The sequence below is a fragment of the Osmia bicornis genome, chromosome 16 (genome assembly GCF_907164935.1).
Source record: "Osmia bicornis bicornis chromosome 16, iOsmBic2.1, whole genome shotgun sequence".
Lineage (NCBI taxonomy): Eukaryota > Metazoa > Arthropoda > Insecta > Hymenoptera > Megachilidae > Osmia > Osmia bicornis.
The window spans coordinates 2,532,026-2,559,761 of NC_060231.1; the positions used below are offsets into that span (position 1 = coordinate 2,532,026).

The 27,736-nt window shown below is 36.9% G+C and overlaps 6 protein-coding genes across 21 annotated transcripts; 2 read left to right on the forward strand and 4 right to left on the reverse strand.

Annotated features, from left to right (window-relative positions):
* Positions 1–2,481: 2,481 nt before the first annotated feature.
* Positions 2,482–6,664, forward strand: LOC114879731 (dnaJ homolog subfamily C member 11). 2 transcript variants are annotated; one of them, XM_029194948.2, is made up of 8 exons: positions 2,482–2,650; positions 2,966–3,095; positions 3,701–3,947; positions 4,014–4,327; positions 4,400–4,607; positions 4,714–5,275; positions 6,318–6,447; positions 6,517–6,664. In XM_029194948.2, exons 1-8 carry the CDS (start codon positions 2,579–2,581, stop codon positions 6,537–6,539), a joined length of 1,686 nt encoding a protein of 561 aa, XP_029050781.1. In that variant the 5' UTR covers positions 2,482–2,578; the 3' UTR covers positions 6,540–6,664. The 2 variants fall into 2 exon arrangements, with proteins under 2 accessions (XP_029050781.1, XP_029050782.1); XM_029194949.2 differs by having other exon boundaries at positions 4,017–4,327.
* On the reverse strand, positions 4,839–8,788 carry LOC114879732. 9 transcript variants are annotated; one of them, XM_046289159.1, is made up of 6 exons: positions 8,591–8,768; positions 8,053–8,374; positions 7,436–7,643; positions 7,135–7,374; positions 6,961–7,055; positions 4,839–4,920 (listed from the first exon to the last, which is right to left on the reverse strand). In XM_046289159.1, the coding sequence occupies exons 3-5, from the start codon at positions 7,610–7,612 to the stop codon at positions 6,984–6,986; spliced, it is 489 nt and encodes a 162-aa protein (XP_046145115.1). In that variant the 5' UTR covers positions 7,613–7,643; positions 8,053–8,374; positions 8,591–8,768; the 3' UTR covers positions 4,839–4,920; positions 6,961–6,983. The 9 variants fall into 9 exon arrangements, with proteins under 9 accessions (XP_046145115.1, XP_046145117.1, XP_046145113.1 ...); XM_046289157.1 differs by having other exon boundaries at positions 4,877–4,961; positions 8,591–8,763; XM_046289158.1 differs by lacking the exon at positions 4,839–4,920 and adding an exon at positions 5,971–6,269 and having other exon boundaries at positions 8,591–8,769.
* Positions 8,789–9,333: 545 nt separating this feature from the next.
* LOC123988574 lies at positions 9,334–11,474 on the reverse strand. 2 transcript variants are annotated; one of them, XM_046289163.1, is made up of 3 exons: positions 11,193–11,474; positions 9,805–11,125; positions 9,334–9,737 (listed from the first exon to the last, which is right to left on the reverse strand). In XM_046289163.1, the coding sequence occupies exons 2-3, from the start codon at positions 9,985–9,987 to the stop codon at positions 9,519–9,521; spliced, it is 402 nt and encodes a 133-aa protein (XP_046145119.1). In that variant the 5' UTR covers positions 9,988–11,125; positions 11,193–11,474; the 3' UTR covers positions 9,334–9,518. The 2 variants fall into 2 exon arrangements, with proteins under 2 accessions (XP_046145119.1, XP_046145118.1); XM_046289162.1 differs by having other exon boundaries at positions 9,805–11,474.
* A 442-nt stretch (positions 11,475–11,916) lies between these two features.
* LOC114879714 (uncharacterized protein C1orf50 homolog) lies at positions 11,917–13,452 on the reverse strand. Of its 5 annotated transcripts, none has more exons than XM_029194921.2 (4): positions 13,271–13,450; positions 12,710–13,041; positions 12,446–12,643; positions 11,917–12,282 (listed from the first exon to the last, which is right to left on the reverse strand). In XM_029194921.2, exons 1-3 carry the CDS (start codon positions 13,317–13,319, stop codon positions 12,455–12,457), a joined length of 570 nt encoding a protein of 189 aa, XP_029050754.1. In that variant the 5' UTR covers positions 13,320–13,450; the 3' UTR covers positions 11,917–12,282; positions 12,446–12,454. The 5 variants fall into 5 exon arrangements, with proteins under 5 accessions (XP_029050754.1, XP_029050752.1, XP_029050753.1 ...); XM_029194919.2 differs by having other exon boundaries at positions 11,917–12,285; positions 13,271–13,449; XM_029194920.2 differs by having other exon boundaries at positions 12,270–12,303.
* A 241-nt stretch (positions 13,453–13,693) lies between these two features.
* LOC114879717 (importin-13) lies at positions 13,694–18,627 on the forward strand. Of its 2 annotated transcripts, XM_029194927.2 has the most exons (8): positions 13,694–14,312; positions 14,388–14,552; positions 14,621–14,767; positions 14,836–15,089; positions 15,163–15,925; positions 16,058–16,967; positions 17,929–18,075; positions 18,149–18,627. In XM_029194927.2, exons 1-8 carry the CDS (start codon positions 14,172–14,174, stop codon positions 18,418–18,420), a joined length of 2,799 nt encoding a protein of 932 aa, XP_029050760.1. In that variant the 5' UTR covers positions 13,694–14,171; the 3' UTR covers positions 18,421–18,627. The 2 variants fall into 2 exon arrangements, with proteins under 2 accessions (XP_029050760.1, XP_029050761.1); XM_029194928.2 differs by lacking the exon at positions 13,694–14,312 and having other exon boundaries at positions 14,463–14,552; positions 14,637–14,767.
* On the reverse strand, positions 18,596–27,286 carry LOC114879716 (5'-3' exoribonuclease 1). Its single transcript, XM_029194925.2, has 16 exons — positions 27,042–27,286; positions 26,365–26,805; positions 25,846–26,293; positions 25,518–25,771; positions 25,331–25,452; positions 23,440–24,405; positions 23,107–23,380; positions 22,143–22,421; positions 21,918–22,078; positions 21,287–21,672; positions 20,897–21,201; positions 20,747–20,821; positions 20,467–20,643; positions 20,166–20,402; positions 19,646–20,086; positions 18,596–19,389 (listed from the first exon to the last, which is right to left on the reverse strand). The coding sequence occupies exons 1-16, from the start codon at positions 27,114–27,116 to the stop codon at positions 19,210–19,212; spliced, it is 4,821 nt and encodes a 1,606-aa protein (XP_029050758.1). The 5' UTR covers positions 27,117–27,286; the 3' UTR covers positions 18,596–19,209.
* Positions 27,287–27,736: the final 450 nt, after the last annotated feature.

Genomic DNA, 27,736 nt, shown 5'->3' on the forward strand with positions numbered 1-27,736 from the left:
GAACCCTAGGTGACCGCCTAGTCTGCCTAGGCCCAGGTAATAGAAATTCCCCAATGAAATTTCACTAGGCCCTAATGAAATATGTTGTATTTTTTAAAAACGTACTTGGACTAATTAAGAGAATTCCATACATATCTCGTGAACCTTGATGGATACAATAATGGAGTCGATATTCCGAAGCGGAACTGGAGGCGATCGGTTTCTTTTCACGGTTTCACCAGCCGGTATCGAAGTTGAGATTGACGAATAAATAAACAGTACGCGATTCCCAGCCATCGATCGTGAGCAATATAAATACTCCCTACGTGATGGAGGTAGAATTCTGTGAAACAGCCCAGTGATACGTGCTGCTGATTATGTAATACGAGACTACGTGATTTAGGCAGGATGCTGATAACGAATTTGAAACGCATATTCAACGGTAGGGAGTGTATTTCTCGGTCTCTGGCTCACCAATTAACAATTCTTGCCCTTGAGATAACCAGATTTTAATTAAGTATATTCAAAGTTTCAGGGCCGCCCCTGGGCCTAGGCAGACTATGGCTCCCCCATAGGGCCCCCTAATGTTTACTTGAATATTAATCAACGTAAATGCAAATCTAAATTAGTTATACAAGCTTTAATGTTAATTATAGGAAGAGGCCCTTTTTCGGAGCTCCCCTCGGACCCCTGAAATCTCAGGGCCGGCTCTGTTGAAAGGCCATATTGCAATTATTCTAAATCTAAAATTGCAATTATTAAGGATGCTTTGAAAGGCCATATTGCAATTATTCTAAATTAAAAATTGCAATTATTAATGATGCTTTGAAAGCCAGGGCCGGACCTGGGCCTAGGCAGACTAAGCGGTCGAATAGGGCCCCCCAAGGTCTAGGGTCCCCCAAGGTCCAGAGCCCCCATAAGACGATTTTGCGTCTAAGAATCCAAGAACAGTAATGTTTACTTCTATATTAATCATTGTAAATGCAAATCTAAATTACTTATACAAGCTTTAATATTAATTTTATAAATTTTATTTCAGCTACTTTTTTTATGTCATATATGTGAAGGGGCCTTTTTTCGGCCCGAAATCTCATGACCGGCCCTGCGAAGTTTAAGTATCATCATACTTATCCTAATAAATTTGTTAGCCGACATTATTTTTCAAAATTTCAAACGGAAAGAAAAAGATAATGCTTGAAATACCAATAATTGAAATTTTTCAGGATCCTATAACGTGACTCGATACTCGTTGCAGAGAAGAAAGAGAAGTAGCAGTGATGGAAACGGCCGGATATTTTTCAATCATGATAACGGATTGTTGATGGTAACGCAGGACTCATGAACCTGGATGTTGTCACTGTAACAGTGTATTGTTAGAGCAGTACAATGAGCGTGTTTAACAATACTGTTTGCCGATCCGTTCGATTGTTTCTTCGCTTCTTAACGTTACTGTTGCCATTAGCGGCCGCGATTGCGATTAATTCCGTACTAAAACACTGTTCGCTTAGCCGGTACATTTATTATCACCTGGGTGACATTTTATTATTCTTGATTAGCTGGACAACGGTACAGTTCTCTGACCACCGATCATTTACCATTGAGGTTATATTTCATTTATAGACAACAATAAATTTGTTTATAACCTTCAATTTAGTCGAGATATTATCAGTGAATTAAGAGAAAAGTTTCACCAGAAATGGCATAACATAATGTTGCGTATTATACCTTTGGGTTAAGGACTGGCTTTGTTTAAAGAAAGGGGAGCTCGCCATGTAATTTCTGTCACTCGTTCGTGACAAGTCACGCCTAAAGAGCGAACGATAAATTAGTAACACCTAAAAGGCAGTCGTTGCATGGAAACTCAATCCTTCGAACTCTAAAAAAATTATGACTACCCGAATGAAAAGGAGAAAAAGAAAAGGGAGTCCTTGTTTTGATTTGGGAATGTCAAAGCAAACTGACTCCGGAACACGCTGCCTTTTCTTTCTGCTTCTCCCCAGGGAATTTTATTACCGTTTTATAGCGGTTTGTCGTGACCAGCCACGGTCACGTTTCCTGGTGAGGCATTGCAAGGCGAAAGAATGTAAAATATTCTGTAGAAATATCTCAATGTCTGTTTCCTTTATGGAAACAAAATGTGGTTGTTGTAGATGGGACGAATGATAAAAGATACAATAAAGAAACAGAATATTAGCCAGTTTGTTAGACTTCTTTTTTTTTCTTCCAAATCACCCTGTATAATGATAAAAATAGTAATGAAGGAAAAAGTAAAGCGTGCAGGTTTGGAAAACAAAAAAGGGAGGCAAAATTCCAGTGAACAGTACAATGCATTTTCTGTGTAATCTTTTTATTTTGAATGATTTTATTTTGTAACAAAGTAAAAATATTGTGGGGGTCGATAATGCAGTTGATCCGCAGATATGTTAAACCTCGTTTTTCCATCACATAGCACCATCCTACGATAATTCCAAGTACTAAATAATCACCGGTTCTCGACCGAGCCTTTCGTAACCTATAGAAGCAGAAGACTAAGTTGAGGAAAGCATTGGTGTTACTTTTTCCACCTGATTTTTACAAAGCAAAAAATTGAAATTCTGAAATGGACGAGGATAACGATAAGGAACATTTGTTGGAAGATGATTATTACACGTTCCTCAATATTCCTAGAAATGTGAGATAACGAGACATTTTCAACATAAATTCGTATTTTCTTCCCTGGTTGAGGCTAGAGATCAATTTCGTGACTTCCACGTGACATGTTCCTTTCCTATGTCTGACGTAATCGAGCCCCCTTTTGCAGAGTTATTTTCTTTTCAAGCATTTGCAAATATTATGTCAGATTATTGTGTTCCATTAATTCATTAAGTAATTTATTTTATTACAGTTGAAAAAATGCATTTCAGTATTGAACACACTTCATCAAGGTTTTTACCATTAGCAATTAATATTATTTGGTAGATGATTTTAGCTGTAATTTTTATTCTAGGCAACCCAAGAAGAGATCAACAATGCTTACCGCAGACAAAGCAAACTTTATCACCCGGATAAACACGTGGACCCTGTGCATAAGAAGGAAGCGGAGGTTTTATTCAACCGTACTAAAGAAGCGTACAAAGGTTCGTTCAGGATGCAACAAGTAGTAATAGTATTTATTTTCAGCCATTCGGCCATGAAAAGGAACTTGGCTTACAATATTTCCTATTTCCATCCACTCGCTCCTTCCATAGTCCGCACCCACCCCTTCTTACTTACATATAATTAATTACAATCCTATCTAATACTCTATTATTATTCACATGCTAATCTTATATCTAATCTTTGCATTATCGCTTTGGCTTCAAGTTTGTTCAGTTGACTGTCCTCCCTCTTTTCCATCAGTTTCCTTAACCATCCGACTGCCCTCTCCCTTCTTTCCTCGCCAACCACCTCTCTTACGTCTATCTCCCTATTTAATTCTCTACATTTCCTGACTAAATGTTCTAAATTTCCAAATTTTCCCCTTCCCAGTATCTATTCCACCTCCCTAGTGAACTTGCTTGCGCTATCAACTGCTGGCTTCCCTGTTTCCCTTCCCTTTGTAGGTACCCTGGTAGACTCGCAGTCCTTATGTATTTATACCTTTGGCTGAAATTCGCCTCCATTATCTTATTATATTGCGCAGGATGTAGCAAGTATATTCCCCTACATTCCTGTCAGGTATAAAATGTTATTTCTTTCATAGTTTTAAGTAATCCGCATCAGAGAGCCATTTATGATTCTGTGGGAATTCGAGGCTTACAAACGGATGGATGGGAGATCGTGGAACGTACGAAAACCCCTCAAGAAATCAGAGAGGAGTACGAGCATCTTGCTAAAGAAGCTGAAGAAAGAAAGTTAATGCAACTGACAAATCCTACCACTAGTATCGTAATGAATATCAATGCCACGGATCTTTTTGACAGATACGACGACGATGATTATGAAGATAGGTAATTCCATTATCTTTTCTAATACTGATACATATATTATAAAGTATATTGTATTTTAAAATATAGCAGGAACATACTTTCATGCTTAGAAGTCAGTGGAATGTCGTTCACACAATCAATCGAGGCACCTCTTACTTTACAAGACACTGTAACCCTGTACGGGCAGGTGACTACTCAAAATGGCATAGGGAGTGGTTCTGTTAATTTCGCGGCCAGACGATTGCTCTCGTCGAAAGGTTGGGTAGAAGTAGACTTTGGTGCCGGCAATGGACCGATGTTGGGCTTTAAAGGTTTCCGTGTGTTGCCTCACAAATTAATGCTTAACGGAGGTACCATATTGGAGTTCACACCGGTCGAGATGAAGGCGAATCTTGTAGGGAGTATGTTCGGTTATTCGAATATAAAATAAATAAAAATCTGTATACAGTTTCTTATACAAACTATAATTGCAGCCTTGTCGATGGAGTTAGATACCCATACTATAGGGCAGCTTACGTACAATGCAGGTCCAGAAAGCGCGATGAGTACAGCGATCGTAAGAGACACTTCTAGATCTTATACATCGTTTCGATTACAATTTGGTATTCAGCGGTCGTTTCTTAGTCTTAATTACACTCACAAGATGGAAGAGAGAGGAATGAAACTACGAGGAGGTGTGAAGTTAGTACTTATCAGTAAATTATTTAATAATAAAATAACCGTATGTATCTTAACCTTGTTCTCTTCTTAGATTCATTCTTTAATCTTCATATTTTTCAATCGACAGGGTTGGCACGTTCGGAGTGACCGTTGAGTACGGAGCAGAGAAGAAGATTTCACGGCACAGTAAAATTTTCGCCACAGTATGCGCCGGAGTGCCAACAGGAGTTGCGTTAAAAATTAAATTAAAACGTTCCTTTCAAACGTATTCGTTTCCCATTCAGTTGAGCGACGAACTTCTTCCAGCAACTGTCTTCTATGCCACTGTAGTTCCCTTAGTAACATGGGTGTTCGTTAAAAAGATGGTGATAGATCCTATGGTAAAGAAACGAATGGAACGTGAAAAGGAGAAAGAAAAGGAGGTGAACAAAACGAGAATGATGGAGAAACAAAAAGAAGCAGAAAGTGCTACCAAATTAATGAGCGCAACGGTCAGCAGAATAAGAGCTCAGGAAGAAGCGAAGAAAGGTTTGATTATTACCAAAGCATTGTATGGACGATTTGTCTATCCTCAAGAGGAGCAGTATAATTCAGAGCAGCCCATGCGCAGAGATGAAGTGATAGATGTAACTATTCCTTTGCAGTGCTTAGTGAAGGATTCAAAGTTAATTCTTTATGATGCTTCCAAGGTACGTATCATATTTTGCTTCAAAAATATGTACAGGGTGATCCTCTCACTATTGGACCCCAATGGAATGAAGAAGTCGACATCCCATTTCCGTCATCGCTTACTTGATGGAGGTGCCTCCCCCCCCTGGCCTTTTCTTTTTTACGTGGGGAAAATTTTCCAAAGACACCTCCAGCCCCCTGGGGAGGCGGAGGTAGTGCGCCCAAGGTGGCCTGCACTGGGGCTATAGGGAGGACCCCGGGACCCCCCACACAGAGGTGGCCCCCCCTTTTTTTTACGTGGGGGAAATCTTCCAAAGACACCTCCAGCCCCCTGGGGAGGGGCCGGAGGTAGTGCGGGATATTTACCCGCTAAAACCCCCATGGTGGCCTGCACTGGGGCTATAGGGAGGACCCCGGGACCTCTGAAGAACATACCGAGACCCTCCCACACGGAGGTGGCCCCCCCTTTTTTTTACGTGGGGGAAATCTTCCAAAGACACCTCCAGCCCCCTGGGGAGGAGCCGGAGGTAGTGCGCCCAAGGTGGCCTGCAGTGGGGCTATAGGGAGGGCCCCAGGACTTCTGAAGAATATACCGTGACCCTCCCACACGGAGGTGGCCCCCTTTTTTTTTTACGTGGGGGAAATCTTCCAAAGACACCTCTAGCCCCCTGGGGAGGGGCCGGAGGTAGTGCAGGATATTTACCCGCTGAAACCCCCACGGTGGCCTACACTGGGGCTATAGGGAGGGCCCCAGGACTTCTGAAGAACACACCGGGACCCCTCCACACGGAGATGGCCCCTGCAGCGAAGACGGCTGAAATTGTGCGTAATGAGGAGCAGAGTCCCATTTAAACGGTGCGGAAAACAGAATATTTTCTTACTCATTTTCACGCACACAGCCGTCTACGCTGCAGGGGCCACCTCCGTCAAGTTAGCGATGACAGAAATGGGATGTCGACTTCTTCATTCTATCGTTGCGGCACTTCCTTTTGGTCCAATAGCGACAGGATCACCCTGTACATCAGGAAAACTGAGTATGTAATATATATTTTAACATTATAGAGCGAGCTACCAGGCTTTTATGATCCATGCGTTGGAGAGGAGAAACAGTTATTAATACAATATCTGTTTCGTAGTCGAACACACGAATGTATCGTAAAGGACAATGCACCAGTTAGAATACCATTACCATGTGAGGATACGTTTATTTGAAATTGACAGAATAATTTTGTAAATCTTAACAAACATTATTCTATTTCAGCCCACAGAGTAAATACGACATGACGTAAACAACAACAGAGAATAATAAAGTGAAATCATCGTGATTCGCGGTGATAGTTTGTACCGCTTCATGGAGTTATTTTCAGTCATTTTTTAGATTAAACTTCTGCAATTCCTTGTTGACGAAATTTCAGTGTCTCATCGATCATTTATATTTTGTATAAGAATTGTATTAACTCCGGAATAGTCGTTTACGTAATTTCGTTTCACCTAGATGCAAGAAAAGTTTGAAAAGAATAGAATTCGCTATACCATAGCGATATTACTGCCCACAGGAAAGGAATTAATAGTTAGTTGTTGATAGCGATTAGGATAATTGCATGTATTTAAATTGACTGAATTATTGTTAGAAAAAATTGAAGAAGGGAAGAAACTTGTTATATCATTTTAAGATAAAAAATAGAACAGATATTTTCTGCACCACCTTATGTATCGATATTTTGTCTATCAAGACCGAAAGGTTGTGGAAAGGGTAGACTCAAAATGTTTCCGGTAGAATGAACTAAGTTCTTCATCTTCCTATTGAAAATAAACATGTCTAAACAGAATAGTGTAATATGCTTACAATGGAGAAACAAAAAAAGAAAGAATTCATTACCTCGTAAGCTTTCTTTGCAGCACTCCCTAATGCTTTTTCATAATCTTCACAAGGATCACCGTTAAATTTGTTACCACTACTTAAACGAACACTTGCAGTAATCATACCAGTATCTGCATCCCTCGAATAGGTGAACCTAGGTTTCGGTTCCATCTCAAACTGATAATAATTCATTACTTGTAAACAATACCAAATTGGTGACTTTCCATCTGCCGCTAATCTCATAGCCTGTGTTTCATGCTGAAAATGAAATTTACATTACAGTTAAATGATTCATAATGTTAACGATGTTAATACTTACATCAAATAATTCATGCGATAATGGAGATGTATCTGGCAATTTACACCTTTTTGATCTCTTGGAAATATTTTCTATAACTGTTGGTGGTATAAAAGGTGGTTGATATTGTATTCTAGCTTCATAATATGATTTATAGCTTGTGCTAGTAGTGGGTGAGCAACTCAGAAAAACACGCATAATTTACTCGTATTCTCAACTTTATTTCTATCTACAAGTTGATGTATTTATTTATCCATTTTGCTATATGTTCTGTACAATGGTACCTTGGTATATGACCTTAATCCGTTCCTGATGTTTGGACTTATATCGAATAGGACGTATACCAAACCAATAAGAAGTAATCAAGAAGTGATTTTCCATAAGAAATAATGTAAAAAAGATTAATCCATTCTGATGTGAAAAAAAAACTCCTGTTGATATTATACCTACATTAATGGGGTTGTAAAATAATTTAAACACTGTTTAAATAAATGACACAAAATTCACAGAAAAAATTTATGTCGTATACCGAGCAAAATTTGTCACGTCCAAACAGGACGTATTCCAAAACAAACGTATATATACCGAGGTACCACTGTATTTACTGTTTGTTTTTATCCTTATTTATGATTACTTACATTTTTGTTTTTCTGTCCCTTCGGTTAAATCGACTAAAGATTAAGGTAATTTTCGTTTTTGAGTACGACTCTAATAATAATAACCGTTACGACCCGTAGCCTACGAGTATAGTAATCCAGGCCCTTCAAACTTCAAACTCCATTCATTGACTACAACAACAAGACTAAACATGCCTTTGTTACCGATGAGTCGCCATTTTTAGTGTCCGCGGTACCCCGAGATGAGGTTAGGTTTCCACGGTTGGTATAACAGTTGTCTGTTTTACCAGTTCTTCTCTTACCATACCTCGCTGGAGCATGCATGGCACAACTACCTTATCGACTACAATAAAGTAAAGAAAGTACGTTTGCAGTTTTACCATATCTGTTTCCATATACATGACAATTGTTCACACAAGCATATACAGGGTGTTCGACAACAGGTGAGAGATTGTTTAAGGGGTGATTCTAGGGATCAAAATAAGACGAAAATTAAGAATGACGAAATAGGGCTGAACTTTACCCCAGGGGCCCAAAAATTATGGTCTTCTATTTTTACCTTCTTGAAGTAATTTAGGAGTAGAATCTAAAAATCCTAGTTTTAAGGCGCGGAATCCATCGGTTCAGAAGTTATACGTGTGTAAAAGTGAGCGTTTTTAGCGTATTTCACGGGTTATTTCGACGCCATATTGACTTGTAACCTGTTGCCGTTCAATGAGTGGAGTCGCCGTCGGTAAAACAGAATTTGTAGGTAAATTAATCTAAACTTGGCTTTCATTCGATTTCTATTATAATTGGCATTTTTTACTATTGCTAGGGTTAGGATTAAGGTTAGGGTTATGGTGAGGGTAAGGGTTAGGGTTATAACTGTACCGACCTCTGCTGACCTGACGTTCAGTCGTCGGTGCTGGGCGGATTGCAGGTTTCAGGCGCTTTTCACTCGAATTTTTAAATGTTAATTACTGAAAAACAAAGCCGCAAACGCTATTTCGTTATTCCTGATTTTCGTCTTATTTTGATCCCTAGAATCACCCCTTAAAAATTCTCCCACCTGTTGTCGAACATTCTGTATATGCTTTCACGTATTCTGACGCGAGTCTCGATCAATCTGAATGTATAAGTCACAACCAGAAGATTGAGTTCGAATCCCACGGGGACAATTTTATTTTTTTATTCCTAATCGGTTCGTAATTTTTGCAAACGTTTAGAGTTTAGATGTATTGCATCTATTTACAATTATTTACAGCTATTTATTTTTACATTTATTTACAATTATGTACAATAGTGAGGCAACAAGTACAATTTCCTTTTTCATTAATTTATTAAAAAATAAAGATTTAATTTTACCATTAGAAAAAGACACAGAAGACAATAGTGCAGAATCCAAAACGACAGGACAAAAATTATACCATATTTTCTGCAAATTAACAATGCATTAGAATGCATGAGCGAAGAACATTATGAAGAAGATGATGATATAAATGCCATCAAAATTCAGTCCTTATCCTGTTCCGCCGCAATTCCGGGGATGATAACGTGTAAGGAAGCATCCAAAGAATAGAAATACCCTGCACCATGAACAGCGTATAAACGCGTCCACGTTGCATGTGTATGGTGTTTTCTTCGTATTCTTTGGGAATGCAATGTTGATCACATCGCAGAACGTTCCCTTTTGCGGCGACAGCTTCGTTGCGAACCAGGCGTATCTGAAAAATAATTTATGCATAATAAAATTCATACCAAAATGGAACCCGTTACATGTTTAATAAATACCTTATCATTTCCGCATAAGCTGGCGCTGACAGGTGGTGATGCACCATGAACTGAATTTTGATGGCATCCTTTCAAGCTGTCCTCCTCTGATGCATAATGGTTTTGCATTCTTGGTATTAAATGCTTTACTTGCCGATAGAAGTATACATATGTATATTGCAGGGTTGGCACAAGGACGTGCATTCTGGTGGTATTACTTTAAATGTACACGTCAGTTGTTCATTCTCATCTTTGAATTGCTCATATAGGGCAGGATTTGTTTGACCTGCCCAAGAGTCAATAATGTACAGGAACATATTCTTCTGCACATACGGTTCAATGGGGTTGTTTAAGAATTGTTTATAAGTGTCCGTGTGTAATTTACCAGATTTTGTGCATGTGACTACAGCATTTCTAAATTCTTCCATCGGCCTTGCAACCTCTTGAGAAACTTGAGGACCAAATCTTCCATTAACTTCTTGCAAGCAAATAGATACTTTTGAAAGAAGTTTGCCTGACAGTGTCAATGCGTATTCCGCAGTGTACGAATTGCTCAGGTTTTGAACACTATGAACATTTACTTCCACTTGTTTTTCACCCTTATAAAACAAGGTACGCCTAGTACTTATGAGATACTCTACACCCGTTTGATCGGTGTTAATTACCTAATCTGGATAAAAGTTCTGCACGATTGAGGCTGTTTGTAGTTGAAACGAGTGAGCAGCATTTGAAATTTCATCCACAGTTCTAATATTTCTGTTGCTCACATATTTTGTCACTTTTCTCTATCTGATGCGAGGTCGAATTTTAAAATTGTGGATCCAACGTGACGATGCATTAAACTCTTTATACGCATCTTCATCCAAGAACTGACGTCCTGCTTCCATGACCCATTGTTGCAATAACCGAGATGTTACCATTCGGCGTTTCCCATCCAGTGCTTCACAGAATTTACTCTTCATCTTATCCTTTCTGTCTTATACTTGTCTTCTCCATCGAATTAGTTGCATTCTTGATTTCAAAAATTTCGACCCCTTCGTTTGTAACGATTTTAAAGACCATGCCGGATGCTGTACAGATAATGAAACAACTTTGCATTTAGCTGAAAATGGGATATTTTTATCTTCCTCGTCTCTTCATCTGACGATTCTGCAGATAATGCAGTTATCGTCTTCATGATTCAATTCGTATGCGAAGAGTTCTTCGTCGCTGATATTTATTTCATCTTCGTCTTCACGATATTTTTCGCTCATGCATTCTAATGCATCGCTAATTTGCATAAAATATAAATATAATTTCTATCCTACTGTTTTCGATTCCTCACTGTCTTCTGTGTCCTCTTCTAACAGTAAAATTAAATCTTCATTTTTTAATAAATTAATAAAGAATGAAACTGCACTTGTCACTACCTTTTTTTACGCCGTTATAATGTGCCATGCCTCGATTCGCTTTTGTTCGCTTTACTACAGCCATTATTGTCAGTAAACAAATGAAGGTCTACTTATGTATGGACGTAGGCGGCCAAGAATAGAACCCAGGGCAGAAGATTATAAATTTATGTACAGCAAATTTGTATATAACAGACCAAAACTAAAGTTGCAAAAAATAATTGTGTGTAATAACAAATAAACGCTGGACAGAAAACATAACTTAAATTCTATAAAAATTGCAGCACATGTAATTAATTATTAATAAATGCAATGATAATAGCACAATTGTAATAGTTATTCAAAAAGAGATAAATTATTATCAAAAAAAAAAAATGTTGGGAACCAAGGATTTGAACCGTGGACCTTCAGATTGCGAGTCATGGATCCGCTCCGCGGTTAAACACATAACTCGTAATCTGAGGTCATCGGTTCAAATCCTTGGTTTCCAATTTTTTTTTTCTCTCTTTTTGAATAATTAAAATTCTATACTCTATTTTGAATAACTTAAATTCTATAAAAATTGCAGCGTATGTAATTAATTATTAATAAATGCAATGATTATAGCACAGTTGTAATAGTTATTCAAAAAGGAACAAATTATCATTAAAAAAAAAAATGTTGGGAACCAAGAATTTGAACCTCGAACCTTTAGATTGCGAGTCATGTGTTTAACCGCGAAGTACCTAACTTTAATTGTTAATATCTTTTAAACAATTAACCGTCTGCCCCCAAAATGGAGTATAGGCGTGTTTCAAAGTTTCATTAATAAGTGAGCGTAACACTTAGGTAGTTCCTTCCCCTCGTCAGTGTACATAATGACCTGTGTGTATGTAGTAAGTACTCATCCCTTTTCTGTGAAATTCATACTGTAACGCTGACACTTCGGCTGCTAACATCATTGTTGACGGTATCTTCGGTGATGTCGATGGCAAAGCGATGGTGAAATATTACCCAAATTAGTTTGTTTCTCATAGGATACAGTGATTACAGATCCAACAAAACTGGACATGCCTTTGTTCTCAAAGGGTCGTGAATTTGTGCTTCGAGAAAGAACGCTATCTGCTCTATCCTACTGCAAAAATGTGAAACACTGCATTTATAAATATTTTGCAAATTGATCATATTTACCTGCTGTAGCTTTATGACGTAATAGATATTAACTTAAATTTGAATTGCAAATTTACTTGAAACAAGTAAATTTATTAGTAACAAATGAACTGTACAATATTTACATATTATTTTTATGTATCGACGTTTAAATCAATGCTTTTAACGACAGAAGCGGTTGTTGGATGAGTAGAAAAAAGTTTAGCCAACATGGCCAATTCTCTGTTTTTCTTATCGGTCAAGTGTAAAGGTGTCCATGTATGATCTTGTTCTAATCTGTATGCGCCTTTGTAAATTTGAGAAGGTCCCGAACTGCCCCATTCCTATAATATCAAATAATAATTTATATACAAACATAAAAACATTGAAATCAAACGGTAACAACTTACTTCTGGGCTAAGCATAGAAAAATAGAGTTGTTCAGTTTCTCGTTGATACAGATGATATACATGTCCAGGATGTTTCACAAAATTGCAAGCGACATGATGTAATTTCATATTCCAATCTGTTTCTAACAGAATGTTCTCAGCCTGCTTTTTTAAGGACTTTATTTGATCTGCGATTACCTGCAGCTTGCTACATGCGTTAGCTTTAATAAAACTGTCAGCTTTCTGTATTTCCAATGCTAAAGCTACTAGATCTTGTTGGGATGTTTTAGCCACAGCTTCAGGATCGTTCAATGGAAGCCCTTGAGGTTCAACGTTGCGTTCCACAAGAGATACTGTCGAACAATATTATGATCACATATCAAACATATAGAAAAGGAAAATTTTCAATTTGTACCTTTACTACACATGTCATCAGAGTTATCCATTATAGTATACACACATACAATATTGCTTGCTGAATTGTAAACAATGATTAAGGAAATATGTAATAATAAAAAGTTGCCAATGATTGAATGTATTATATCTAATTATTAAAATCTAAATTTAAAAAGCCTGAATTACATGATAGATGATGCAAAACACGTGCAGCATCAATGTATTGGATACACATCTATACATACATCTCTATGCACACACAGAAGTAAATCAGCTGTTGTGCTTTCTGACAAAGAGGTTATTTTATTAAGTCCCTGTTTACACAAGAAAACATGTAAATTCTCCATATTGACTTTTGCATTAACTGACAGCAGGGTCGGCCCTGAGATTTCGGGGGTCTGAGGCCAGCTCCGAAAAAGGGCCCGTTCACATATACGATATGAAAAAAGTACCTTAAATAAAATTTATAAAATTAACATTAAGTCTTGTATAACTAATTTAGATTTGCATTTACATCAATTAATATTCAAGTAAACATTACTCTTCTTGCATTCTTAGACGCAAAATCGTCTTATGGCGGCCCTGGACCTTGGGGGCCCTTGGCGGTCGCCTATTTACCTAGGCCCAGGGCCGGCCCTGACTGATAGTAGAAGGAAAATATACATTTTTGAAATATACAAAATATCAATTGCAGTCGTTTTTATTGTTGATAATTGTCAACTAAGCTAAAATTATCCATTTATTCTTAGAGATACGATGAAGATAAAATTATAATAAGCGACGCAAGTATAGGTCTCAGAAAAGATGTCGTTTGCGCAACTCAGAAGATTTCCAAGGCGGCCGAAAAGGGCCGTGTAAACAGGGATTAAGTGTTTCCGCGTACAAAATTTTGGAAATTCCGAACTTCAAATGATTTACAAAGAAAATGTTAGGACAGATATTTGCCATACGATCAGTGAAACGAAGTAAAGATAAAGTTGGAGGACAAACGATGGAACTGATTTTTTGTTGGCAATGAAATCTTTATAGGTGTAAATTTAATAATACTGATCATAAAGTTGTTTATAATAAGAACCAATAATTTGCAATGGATTATGCAACTGTAATTGATCAAGCTGTGAAACAGTTTTATGCAGAAGGAAATAATGAGGTACATTCATGGCTTCTTCGGGTTCAAACCTCACCGGAAGCCTGGACTTTTGTTTGGGAGCTTCTTGACTCTTCTAAGGTACACAGACTGCTTTATTTCAATTATATATCAACAAGACTTTCTTGGAAGTAACAACATTAATCTTGGTTATAGTCAATGGAAGCGCAATTCTATGGAGCTACCACGTTACATGCTAAAATTTCTAAACAATGGAACGAAGTACCTAAGAATGAATATCCCGCCCTCCAGGAACGTTTACTTAATTTTATGAAACAACCAAACACTCCGAAAATTGTCCTATCAAAACTTTGCCAAGCGGTAAAGTATTTTTATTCTGTTATGTTCTATAACGTGTATTAGTTAATTAAGTAATTCTGTGATTTCAGTTAGCTTGTTTTGTAGCAAACACTACAGCGCTTGAAAATGAAGGAAAGGATAAAAATATTGTAGACGAATTAATGGGAATGTTATCGTACGATTCTTTTCCCATGTTGGAATTACTTTTACTCACGCTTTCTGTGTTACCAGCAGAGGTAAAGTATTCATAAATTATATAACTTAGGTAATCAATATTAGTAAATAATTTTGACGATTGAATCAGATTGAAAGAAGATACGAAGTAAGGAAACCCAAATTATATGAATTATTATTTAACGGTTGGTGCAAAACAGCCTGGCTTTTGCAACAAGTTTTTTCAATGTGCAACCCTAATTCCCAAGATTGCGATCATGAATTACATTTGTTGGCTTTGGAATGTACATTATGTTGGCAAAAGGTTGGTCAACTTCCTTTGGAACCGACAGGACTGATATATCCTCATTTACTGATAGCTGCAGCTTATTATGCACCGAGCAGGTACACAATTCATTTTAATCTAATCAGCATATTTCTTACATTTCACATATACATTTTTCATATTAAATTAAAGGGAATTGTGCGGTGAGGAAACAGTGAAAGGTTGGGAAGTTGTTCAGGAATGCTTGAACATAATAGTGACCCATTATGAACTGAAAAAGAGACCGCAAACATTGTGGGAATGGGCACAGAGTCTGGTAACGATGGCAAGACAATACAGTGGAAAATACTTCTGTGAGATTCTCACCGCCATTGGGGAAGCTCATAGTAGAATATTTCTCCACGCTTTAGTGGAAGGTGAAAATGAGACACAAAAGTGGACTGCTAAAACCTTAATCGAATTACTGTTGGAATGTTCAGAACAAGAAGGAAGATATCCTGTAGACGAAACACGTAGTTGTATTCCATTTGGATTCTGGTTCGCTCTGCAAGATGATCTTTCGACCCTCGATCAGCCAGTCGAGAATCGCGCTTTACAAACCCTGAAGCCCGTGTACGCGCGGCTAGCTCAGGCATTGTTAAGAAAATCCACGCTCCCTTCGTCCCCCAACGAAGCGGGGGATGCGGAGGAACGCGAATTGTTCAGGCGCTACAGGCAAGACGTAGCGGACACTTTAGATTATTGTTACAGAGTATTAGGGCAAGATCTGTTAGTGCTTCTTGGCCAGAGGCTGAGTCAAACGTTAGACAATTCGGATAAATGGACGGACGTGGAATCAACGTTGCACGCCTTTGAAGCTCTAGCGGACAGCGTTGGTACAGAGGAATCGCATTACATTCCTGCACTGATGGATTTGATCCTTAGTCATATTCCGTATGATCTATATCCAGGAGAGGTACAACCAATTCTCTTATATTTAAACGGTGCATAATCAACATTATACGTTTCGGTTTTCAATCTCTTACAAAGCACTTTGTAGAAAATTGTTTTAACATAGGTTGTCTGAGATCTTCCTCGACATTTTCAGGTATTGGCATGTGCATGCTCGACGATGGGAGCGTACGCTGAATGGATAGGAGAGCATCCAGATCCCTGGTTAGAAAGAGTACTGCGAATTGTAACTTTAGGCTTGACGAGAGGCTCGGTCACTGCGCCGTTTGCCAGCATGGCCTTGAAAGATTTAGCAAGAGAGTGCGGACAACAATTGACGCCTTTCGCGGGCACTGTTCTGAATACTATTGAACAAACGCTTCCAAACGTGACACCGGGATGCGCGGAAGGACTGCGGATGATGTACGCGGCTGGTAAATTATTAAATACCTTGCCCACCGTCGACGAGCAATTGGCTCATCTCGACGCGACGTTAGGCATGTGTATTATTAAGATACGAGAATTATTGAAGCAACCTTGCTTCGTGGCACGAGGTGCCGTGATGAATCAATTGAAAATGGTTACCATGTTCTTCTCCACGTTGGAGGGATCTATTGGAAAGGCTGTGTTAGACGGTTTACTGCCAATATTTAGTCAAATCGTTGCTCATCCCGAATGGGGCCAAGACAACTTCACGTTAGAAGAGATGTACATTTGTGCACAAAAGTCTTTAACGTCCTTGTTACATCCTGGGGTCGATGCTAGGCCGCTTCTAACCATCTTGAGAACTTCCTATAAAACTTGGCCTCATCCTGCCGCGTTGGATCTTCTACGACAGCTTGTGCTGTTGTTCGGTCGAGATCCGGATAACGTGATAGGACCAGTATTCGCGGAATTAAGCTCTATAACGTTGAGCGGCGTGAGAGCTTGCAGATCCGTTCGCGGCAATTTATCCGACTGGGCGGAACTGATGGAAGCTTACCTTGGATTGTTAGCCCAAATTTGTAAAAAGAATACCGGCATGTTATTGAAAATTCCTGATCAGATTCCTGATATGTTACAGTGTGGTAAGTCTCAAGAAGGGAACTACCCAAGTGATATGCTCAGTTATTAATGAAACTTTGCCACCATGCAGAACTCGTCGAGCTGAACACGCCTATACTCCATTTTAGGAGCAGACGGCTAATTGTTTAAAAAATATTAACCATTAAAGTTAGTTATTCCTTACATTCTGAAGTATGACAAACTCACACATACAACTCGCAATCTAGAGATCCTCGGTTCAAATCCTTGGTTCCTAACTTTTTTTTTTTTTTTTTTTCATTGATGATTTGTCTTATTTTGAATAACTATTGTGCTATAATCATTGCATTTATTAATAATTAATTACATACGCTGCAATTTTTATTAGAATTTAAGTTTAGAATTATATAGAATTTTAGTTATTCAAAAAGAGAAATTATCATTAAAAAAAAAAATAAATAAAATGGGAACCAAGGATTTGAACCCTGGACCTTTAGATTGCGAGTGATGCGTTTAACCGCGGAGCGGATCCATTTCTCGCAATCTGAAGGTCCACGGTTCAAATCCTGGATTTCCAACCTCTTTTTTTTAATGGTAATTTACTCTTTTTGAATAATTATTACAGCTGTGCTATAATCATTTATTAATAATTAATAAAGAATATAATAGAATTTTAGTTATTCAAAAAGAGAAATTATTATTTAAAAAAAAGAGAAAAAAAAGATGGGAACCAAGGATTTGAACCGTGGACCTTTAGGTGAGTCATTGACTGTTTGTATGTATGAGTTTGTCATACTTCTCAATATAAAGGGTAACTAACTTTAATTGTTAATATCTTTTAAACAATTACCCGCCTGCCCCCAAAATGGGACATAGGCGTGTTCAGCTCGACGAGCTCTACAAGTGAGAATAAGTGACAATAAGTGAGCATAACACTTGGTAGTTTCCCTCATCAGTGTTTCTTTTTCTATGTAGTCCTAATAATCAAATGAAAATTTATTGCAGGAATCGACTGTTTAACGCTTCCAGAAACAGGGACAGTTAAAGCAGCTGGAAACTTCCTTACCCATGCCATCATGCAGAGTCCACATTTGCAAACGTTTATTCAACCAATTGGTCAACAACTGGTTTCTGTAATTTTGCAATGTATAGGTATGTACAAGGTACTTAGACTTGTTTAAAAGTGTTTGAATTATTTTTAAGCAAACACATGTTGTAACGACAGGTGGAGAGGTACCGAGAAACAACCTAGAACCTCATGCAGAAGTTCTATTAGCTTTAAATAAAACCTGCCTGGAATGGACAGCGCAATGGCTTCGAATTGGTTTTGACAAACATTCGGCATTATTTTCAGTTTCGCAGCCGCAAAAGGAAGCCTTTGTACGAAATGTTTTACGCGAACGAATTTACAAACGAATGAGTGACTTGTTGAAAGATTTCAGCCTTCAGAATTTAGCCTCGGCAAACAAATTACATATAACGACGTGCAAGCAATAAGCAAAGGTAACGAAAGGCAAATAATAAAGGTCTCTATTATGAAATTTTCTCTGTGTAATGAAAACACAATCCGTTCTGTGTAAGATATCTTCTCCCGCAAGCGTAATGTTCATGTCCTAAGTAATAGATAATTTTAACTAAAAAGAACTTAATGTAATAAAAACATGGATAAAAGTGAAAGAAGATAAACAGACTTATATTACATAATACACCGTCTTTTTATTCTATTTCAATGATCGACACGTTTTTGAACATTTGCAGATACAACATGTTCATTTTTTCTTACTGTGAACAAAATTCATTTTGTTTTTCTTTTTTTTTTACATGATCCGTGCAGTACATCTCTTTGTATATAAATCAAAACAATAAATCTAAATTAAATGTTTACATTTCACAGATGCTTGTAATCAACATACTAAAATCATTAACAATAATTCTTGTGTGATCTGTTATACAATACTGCCTTTTTTTTCACGCAACGTTGAAACGTCTGTATAAACATCAGTTTATTCTTATTTCATCCTATTCTTTAAAGTCGTTTTCACTTTAAAGAGCCAATATTGTTATATAAACAAAAGGATCTAAAATAAAAATACTTACAAGTGAGTATTATATACACTATGATATTTCAAGTTTCATTGAAGTTTTGTGATGTTAGGTTAGGTCATTGCGTACAGATTTTTCATACGCGATCTTTCGTTAAAAAATATAAAAAACAAGGAAAAAAAAAATAAACGTGGTTTTACATTTTTTACATATGTCGTTACACATCACATATGCTCCTTCGTTTTAAGTGGTATCATTACTGTGATTTTCTTGTATTTTCGACGGTGTAAAAATTTTGGCGGCGACTCGCGATTTTTTAGGCTTTATTACATTTTGTGTATTTTGTACTTTATGCAAATTACTTTGTGCTTGTTCCTTTTTCTCACTAGGGATAATAGTGGTCGTTACTTCAACTTTCGTCGTCTGAAATAATATATTTTTATTATTAAACTTCAACTACAAATTGTATTGGGTGTACAAATTAATTCGGTACCTTTAATGTTACACTTTCTTAGTTACTATTTTAAATTCGAATACTTTTCCCGCGCTTTTGTGAATTTTAAAAATGGCGTGAGAATATGATTTCGATAATTGTAGTTACTGGCATTAATTAAAAAAAGAAAAGGCACAGAATTAATTTGTACACCTAATAGTTGAATAAGACACCGTTGTGACATACCTTTGTCGGTAATTCTTTTTTCTGTTGTTGCATCACTGACTGAGGATTGTCTTTGGCACATTTATTCGTATCCTTATTATCAGTTTGCTTGTTGGCGATGTTTCTACTTTTCTTTTGAGCTTGGAGAGGAACGAACGATCTGGGATCTTTTATTTCAGTCTTCACTTCATTATGATTTAATTTTGATTGAGGCTGATGATGTTTATTATACTGATTCATTTGCTTTGGTACTGCCTGTTGATAAACCTGATTGTGCTGTGGTTTTGGAGTCGATTGACGAAAGTACGGTGGAGGTCGTAATTCTGTAGAGAAATCAGGAGTGGGTACCATCGGCGGCATTAATACATTTGGTAACCAACTGATATTTTGTCTACCAGGACCAAAGGGGTGTGGAATGGGTAGACGTGGAGATTTGCCCAGCACATTAACCACTTTTAATTCCTAATAAAAAATAAATATGTTTAAACAGAGTAATATAATATGTTTAAAATGAAAGAAAAAAAAAAGAAGAATTCAATACCTCATAAACTTTCCTTGCAACATTCCCTGCTGCTTCACCATGATCCGCACAAAGATCTCCAACGAATACTCTACCATCTGGTAAACGAATACGTGCACGAATGAAATTAGTATCTTTATCTGTCAAATACGTATATCGTGGCATCCCTTCTCTCCTAAACTGATAATATTCCACTAATTGTAGACAATACCAAATCGATGATTTTCCATCTTCTATTCTCTCAGTTTGTCGTGCATGCTAAAAATGAAATTTACATTACACCAACTTAACGATTCATAATATTAATGATTGAAATACTTACATCAAATAATTGTTGCACTAACGGAGGTGTATCTAACGTTTTATTCTCTACTTGGATGGCAGTATTTTTCAAGGGTGGTTTTGGTATCCTACACTGTGTATTCTGTTGTGTACTTTGCTGCGTATTCCCATCAGAGATTTTTAACATTGCCTTCAAGAATTCGCTAGGATCGTGTGGCTAAAATATGATAATTATAACAAATGCCTATCCCAAACAATAAAAGAATCATTGGGAACTATACAGGTGATCGAATGAAGGAAACGATGGCAGTGATACTTACAGTCCTGTCCGGGAAACCTTTATTGACCTGTTTTACCTTCGGATCCATTGGGGCTTGTGGAGGAGTTATGTTTGGCTTGTAATAAATTAAATACAGTTGCTTTTTTTCTATATACACGTACATGATGACTTGTGTGTATGCAATGCTTACCTGTTTCTTGTGTAATTCATTCCATAACGCTTGAAACTCGGACGTTGGCTTCATTGTTGACGGTATCTTCGGCGACGTCGGTGACAAATTAGTTTGTTTCTCGTAGGATGCAAAAGCGCTCGCGTTTGCGCAGGATTGAGCTGCTTGGCTGGGTGCGTGATTCGATGAATCTATAGATTCTGTGTTCACTTCCGGTGTTCCGGCTTTACTATGCTTCATTCTTTCACCGTAGCTAATATTTATGAAATCAGTTGGCGCTAAGCGATACCCCCGACCTTCTGTACATCCACTTATACTAAGTCCATCTTAACGTTGCAAAAACAGTAGACATTTGATTACCTGAATTTTATATTTAAAAAAGTAAAAAAGGGGCAACGAATTTATATTCACCTTTAAATGTTTTATCAAAGACAACATCGTACATTGTATCAATAAAATTCTCCATCTTTTGTATTCCAATCACGGTACCCTTGTAACCAAGAGGAACAGTGAAATTCTCTTTAATGCAACAAATTCGATCCAATAAAAATGTCTCTGCCTTTGGATCAGGTGGAATTTTACGTAAATGTAAGTCAGGTTTAAAAAGTAAATGCGGTTTCACGTTCATCACTACAGGTTTATGTTTAATGTTTTTCTGTGCCTTAAGAAAGGGATCTATCGTCTCCTCGATAGTTTTCACTATGGATGGATCCAATGCCTCCACCCCACAGGCACGGTTTTCTACTCCTTGAAGCTGTTCCTTCAACCATGCCATTATATCGTTCATTTCGCACGTGCTGTATTCAAAAAATTAACAAAATTAATATATTATAATTGATTAGGTGTACAAATTAATTTGGTACCATTAATATTACACTTTCTTAGTTACTATTTTAAATTTGAATACTTTTCCCGCGTTTTTGTGAATTTGAAAAGTGGCGCGAGAATATGATATCGATAACAATAAATTCAATTAAATTAAAAAGGAAAAGGCACCGAATTAATTTGTACACCTAATAATATTGATTAAATTAACACTTACTCTTTGTTAAATAATTTCTCTTCTAGAAAGAAATCATTATTTATATTCTGTGCTAATCGTTCGAATAAGTCAGGACACTTTACCATGTACATACGAATTAAATCAATCACTTTGGAACTATAAAACCATTGACCATTCTCTTTTCTAGTGTAACCAGGTATCTATAACAATACATGAGATTATCAATTAATGTTTCTATCATCGATTATTTTACGGTTGAATTACCTCTTCGTTCTTTTTATTGAATTTTAAATTTAATCCTATGTTATATTTAGTGTCGTCCTGTTGGAATTCGTCAGGGGTCTTTTTAACATAAATCGTCCCAGTGATTTTGCTTAAAAGCAAACTACTTATTCCTAATCGTTTTGCAGCTATACTTCCCTGCATGTATTTTGTTCTAAGGTCTGCCTGAACCTGTTTTATCTTCTCCAACGATGGTTCTGGCTTTATAAGCACAAACACCGTTACTCTTCCAGTCTTTCTATATACACTAGGATCCAATACCTATAATACATTATTTGAAAATAAAATATCAGTTAACTTATCAATACAGAGTGTCTCATAACTCCTGTAACACCGGGAAATGGGGGTTCCTGGGGTGATTCTGAACAACTTTTTCCTTTACCAAAATGTTGAGTGAAGCTTCGTTTTTGAATTATTAAAGAAAAACACTAGCCAATGAGAGAGCGCGCTCATTCTTGGAAGCGTTGGCTCTGAACCGCGCTCGGTCGTGAACAAACGCATTCGCAAGGCGTGAGTATTGAAAGAAGTGTGTGATAAATATTACATTGTCTTAAATTAAGAACCGTGTGGAATTAGTCGCACGCTGTGCCAATGCGTTTGTTCACGACCGAGCGCAGTTCAGAGCCAACGCTTCCGAGGTTGAGCGTTGGCTCTGAACTGCGCACGGTCGTGAACAAACGCATTAGCACAGCGTGGGTATAGAAGGAAGCGTGCGACTAATTCCACATTAATTTAACAAAATGCGTTTGTTCACGACCGAGCGCGGTTCAGAGCCAACACTCAACCACGAGAGTGTTGGCTCTGAACCGCGCTCGGTCGTGAACAAACGCATTGAAGCGCGCGACAAATGTTACACCGTCTTAAATTAAGAACAATGCGGAATTATTCGTTATTCATGAATAACGAATGCGTGTGTTACAGGAGTTACGAAACATTTATATCATACCTCTCCCCGCGCTCCATAGTATGGTTGTCCTAACATGAAAAATGTACATCCTGATTCAAAAACGCTCTCAATGTTCTTGCATGGTGACACAGGAGCCGAATGGACCGAAATATCCTTGATTACTGTCTGATAAGGATGAGCTGCTTGCGTGTCTGTCCATTGTTTTTCAAGGCATAACCATCCATGCCTAATTACATATCTGTAGCCTATTAATGAACGTACATAAACTAATATATTAATATCTCCAACTTCTATTCCAAGACGACCCATATATCTGCAAATGTAACAATTATTGAAACACACAACAGGTGACTAGATTATTAATAAACTTACGTTTCATTGATATGTTTTCTTATCAAGTTCCACTGTGTAACCAGTGGACCTTTTATTTCTTCTCTGTTCACATTCTCACTAAAGTAATTCATTTTTGGATTAATTAAGCTTAACTTTGTATCACAATTTGCAACCGCTGTTACTTGAGCTTCTGTTATGTGAGGCCAGTTTACAAACACGGTTTTACCTAACAATTCAGATGCTATTTTTGTTAAGTCTAACTCAGCCGGCGGTGTTATGTGCAAGATCATACTGTCTTTTGTCGATTGTCGTTGAAACACCTTCACTTTAGCCTTTTCCAAAGTGGCGGTATGCTGTATATACTGTAGCGTAGGGAAACCGGGAAAATGTAATTCCACTTGTACACCATTGCACAATCCCTTAACTAATTTTTCTCGCGGTACAATGATATCCTCGCGATTTATAGCCACCACGTTCGCGGTACTAACGAAATCATGAAAATGTTCAGATACCGCCTCGTAACGTCCCATGCTTTGCGTCGAATGGGTATAGCAATACATTGATCCATGCTTATTCCTTCTTTGTTCTTCCGGGGTTAAATTAACATAGTAAGGCGCCATTGCATCTTGTAACCTTGTTGAATCTATAAATGGAATAAGTACAACAGCTTCCCATTCTTGTCTTTTACCATTCAAGTCGGTTTCAAACTCCACAGGGTAATAATCAATTATAGGAGATTGTTCATCAGTCAATAATGATTGAAACGCTGGTGGCAGCAGCTTTTTACTATAAGGCGGTAATACTGCTAGTAATTGTTCAAATGGTAAAAATGGCTCCCCAAATTCGAATTCGAATTTCAAGTCCTTAAAATCCTTTATATCTGAAATATAAGGTGCATAGTGATGCGGGTAATACCACGTCCAACTACAACATCCGTTGTAGTAATAATGTAGATTCCACTGCAGCGCTGTAACATATCCTTCAGCTTGAGAACGCAGGAAATCCCTGAAATATGATTGGAAAAATGTAGTTAACGATTATCAAAATTTATCTCTTACAAGGAGATGCCACGAGGTGCTAACTTTTATTTGAATGAGCTTTAGTGCATTCGAAAGGGGAAGTCGACAGTAAAAATCATGTTAAGGGTTTTGGGTGTACGGGCCCTACTTTTTGAGAAAATTGCATAAATATCGGTGCATTTTTTCAGCTACACCCGAGCAGCCACTATTTTGTAATCTATGCAAGCTCGGTTCAAGATAGCATTTTAGCAATTTTTTTTTCTTTCTTTTTTAGATGACTCTATTCATGAATTGATTTTTCTCATTTTTTGCAGCAAAAAAAATTTATTTTTTTATGATTTTACCATTTTTCTAGACCTATAAAAATAAATTTTGAGCTGTTTCTAATTTTATCATTTTTCTAAATTAATATAAAATATTATGCAATATTAGAATAGATTTTTATGTATTTCTAATTTTACCATTTTCTAAATATATACATAAAAATATACAAAATTATTGTTATCTTCCATTGCACATAAATAACATAATAAAACCACATAAAAAAATAATACCTTTTTGCTGCAAAAAATGAAAAAAATCAATTCATGAACAGTATCATCTAAAAAAAAAAAGAAAAAAATTGACAAAATGCTGTCTCGAACCGAGCTTGCATAGATTACAAAATAGTGGCTGCACGGACACTATTTCGGTTCATACTGAAATTTAGCTATTCATTGTATTTATGGTACAGCTGAAACAATGCACAAATATTTATACAATTTTCTCAAAAAAGCTCATACACCCAAAACCCTTAACACGATGAGTACTGTCGACCTCCCCTTTAAAATGCACTAGAGCTCATTCAAAAGTTGAGTTAACACCTCGTGGCATCTCCTTGTTAGATCATATGACTTTCAGAATATTCTTACTCATTTATATCTTCATATTTTAGCTTGTTTATGTAATAATCCCTCTTATGTTGAATAAATTCCATAGTATAAGTCTCGCTATCGGACTCGTCATCTCCTAGTTCATCCTCATTTCCTAACGTCTACGTTAAAAAGTATTAGAAAAGTACATGTAAATATTAATTATTAAGTACACATGAATAAGTACCATATCGACTGCAGCTCTAAGTAAAGCACAAAATTCTTTATCTTGCATCTTTTTTGGGGACAAATTCTGTTCATTACCCTCCGATTTTTTGTGATTAGGTTTATCAGTCTCAGTCAGAGGTCTTCCCATTTTACCCTCAAGATACTTTAGATCAGCATAATGCTCCGAAAACTTTAATATGTCAAAACAACTAAGTCTTTCCATAAATTTTTCAAATCTATCTAATTTCAATGTTCCCGCCTCGTTTATATACCCTAAAACAAATTTTACATCTTAACTAATTTACAAAGTATAATATGTAGATTATATCTTTAATAAATCAACTGACCTTCTAGCGTTGGCAGTACATCCATGTACACTTGGTACAATATTGATAGCGCACCATGCGTAATATGTAAATTTGGTAAATTTGGAATGAAATCATTTCCCACAAGGAATCCCATTAAAATCCAATCGTCAATTATTTTTTCCAAATCATAAGGAAAAGGTAACTTTTCTCTCAACGAAGAGAACTCATGATTTATATACTCTCTCAAAAGCGATAAATGAAAGAGACAGAATTTTGTCTCCTCCGGAGTTAAAAGTTTTGTTTGTTTTTTACCATATACTATTTCTTCTCTCAATAATGTAAAATGTAGTTCATGAGTACATAAGCCTAACATTATTAAATCTGCATCTAAACCGTATAAACAATGTTTAGTGTGTATATCATAATCTGGTTGTGCTTTCATGTAACGAATATAGTCCATTATCTTGTGTTCTCCTTCTCCGGGAACCTGAAACATTTTTTATTTCTTTATACATTTATCTCGCTATAGGATTTTAGCTGCACATTAAAGTTTATTACCTCGGATCCACTCAATATAACTTTGCAATTTTGCCATTGTTTGTCGGTGGAAATTTTATACGCGACCAAGTACCTTAAGTGTTTATTAACTTTGTCCATAAATTCTGTCCCCGGAGTTATAGCATTCGAATCGAATCTTTCCTCTTTAGTTATCTCTATGCCCTGAGCTCTAGCTTTAGCTTCTAGAATTTCTGCATCTTTCGCAGATCTGAAACGTCTGCCTCTCTGTTGATTAATTTTTGCTCTTGGGGCTACACCATCGATTGCTATAAAAAACAGCTTCCGAGGTTGAATCATGCGAAATAATAATTCGATATAACGAAATATATTTTCAAATATCTCATGTTCTGTGATGCGAAAGGAAACATCGCTATCGTTTGGATGAGAACAACCGTGTATGATACCATTCACATCTAAATACAAATTATCAAATTCAGGTATCTGAAAACAATGATATAATTTGTATTATTCTTTGCGATAATAGCTGAAAAGAATTTTATGCTAGAGGAACTTAAGTTACACTAAACTCTATACATTCTTACAGTGCAACAAAGAATATCATTTATATAACAACAAAGCATGCAAACAAAATTTGATAACAAAGAAGTTGTTTAAAGAATTGCACAGAAATTTGAAACAATTCTTACGCAAGTATATTTGTTTATTTTTTCAATCACCTGGTAATCCTTTAACGTTTCATTGAGACACGGATATCTTTCACTGATATGGCGATAAAACTTTGGTATACCCATCTTAAACAGGGAACGTTTCTATAATAATTTTTGTAGTCTTTCCGTGTTCCTTACTGTAATAATAACACAATTTCTTGTTTGAGGACTTTGTACAGAAATTAAAAACTTTTTCCGTAAGTTTATCAACTTTGCTCCTACGTTCTACGTATCGATTAACCATGAAGTTTAAATATGTACATAGGTGAAGAACTCAACTTTATACGTGAAGGTAGCGCACCTATAGCAACTAATAATTGAATTATTTTCCCAAAAAATTAACTTTTAAATTTACCGTCAACAGTTTTCTAACTGAAACAGTTTAGGACAATGTCTTGAAATCATTGCTATTGCAATTTTTCATTAAATGCGTGAAGGCCCAACTTCGAATTCCGCGTCGGTAAAACAGTCAACGTTTCATCGAAAACTAGGTCGCTAGCGTGGAGGCCGAACTTCGAATTCCGCGTCGGTAAAACAGTCAACGTTTCATCGAAAATTAGGTCGCTAGCGTGGAGGCCGAACTTTGAATTCCGCGTCGGTAAAACAATCAACGTTTCATCGAAAACTAGGTCGCTAGCGTGGAGGCCGAACTTCGAATTCCGCGTCGGTAAAACAGTCAACGTATTATCGAAAATTAGATCGAA

Excerpts from the sequence above, each read along its gene's own strand:
- LOC114879731 (XM_029194948.2), top strand. The coding sequence starts at position 2,579 with ATGGACGAGGATAACGATAAGGAACATTTGTTGGAAGATGATTATTAC. Across the intron at positions 2,651-2,965 it reads TCCTCAATATTCCTAGAAAT|GCAACCCAAGAAGAGATCAA; the intron begins GTGAGATAACGA and ends TTTTTATTCTAG. Across the intron at positions 5,276-6,317 it reads TTCTTTATGATGCTTCCAAG|AGCGAGCTACCAGGCTTTTA; the intron begins GTACGTATCATA and ends TTAACATTATAG.
- LOC114879716 (XM_029194925.2), bottom strand. The coding sequence starts at position 27,116 with ATGGGTATACCAAAGTTTTATCGCCATATCAGTGAAAGATATCCGTGT. Across the intron at positions 26,294-26,364 it reads TTATATTGAGTGGATCCGAG|GTTCCCGGAGAAGGAGAACA; the intron begins GTAATAAACTTT and ends AAAATGTTTCAG. Across the intron at positions 20,822-20,896 it reads ATGAATTACACAAGAAACAG|CCAAACATAACTCCTCCACA; the intron begins GTAAGCATTGCA and ends ATTTATTACAAG.
- LOC114879732 (XM_046289155.1), bottom strand. The coding sequence starts at position 7,612 with ATGCGTGTTTTTCTGAGTTGCTCACCCACTACTAGCACAAGCTATAAA. Across the intron at positions 7,375-7,435 it reads TATCGCATGAATTATTTGAT|CATGAAACACAGGCTATGAG; the intron begins GTAAGTATTAAC and ends TTTCATTTTCAG. Across the intron at positions 7,052-7,134 it reads CTGCAAAGAAAGCTTACGAG|ATGAAGAACTTAGTTCATTC; the intron begins GTAATGAATTCT and ends TTCAATAGGAAG.
- LOC114879717 (XM_029194927.2), top strand. The coding sequence starts at position 14,172 with ATGGATTATGCAACTGTAATTGATCAAGCTGTGAAACAGTTTTATGCA. Across the intron at positions 14,553-14,620 it reads TATCAAAACTTTGCCAAGCG|TTAGCTTGTTTTGTAGCAAA; the intron begins GTAAAGTATTTT and ends CTGTGATTTCAG. Across the intron at positions 15,090-15,162 it reads GCTTATTATGCACCGAGCAG|GGAATTGTGCGGTGAGGAAA; the intron begins GTACACAATTCA and ends ATTAAATTAAAG.
- LOC114879714 (XM_029194921.2), bottom strand. The coding sequence starts at position 13,319 with ATGTGTATCCAATACATTGATGCTGCACGTGTTTTGCATCATCTATCA. Across the intron at positions 13,042-13,270 it reads TGTTTTGCATCATCTATCAT|TATCTCTTGTGGAACGCAAC; the intron begins GTAATTCAGGCT and ends ATTGTTCGACAG. Across the intron at positions 12,644-12,709 it reads TTTCTATGCTTAGCCCAGAA|GAATGGGGCAGTTCGGGACC; the intron begins GTAAGTTGTTAC and ends TTGATATTATAG.
- LOC123988574 (XM_046289163.1), bottom strand. The coding sequence starts at position 9,987 with ATGCACGTCCTTGTGCCAACCCTGCAATATACATATGTATACTTCTAT. Across the intron at positions 9,738-9,804 it reads GCTTATGCGGAAATGATAAG|ATACGCCTGGTTCGCAACGA; the intron begins GTATTTATTAAA and ends ATTATTTTTCAG.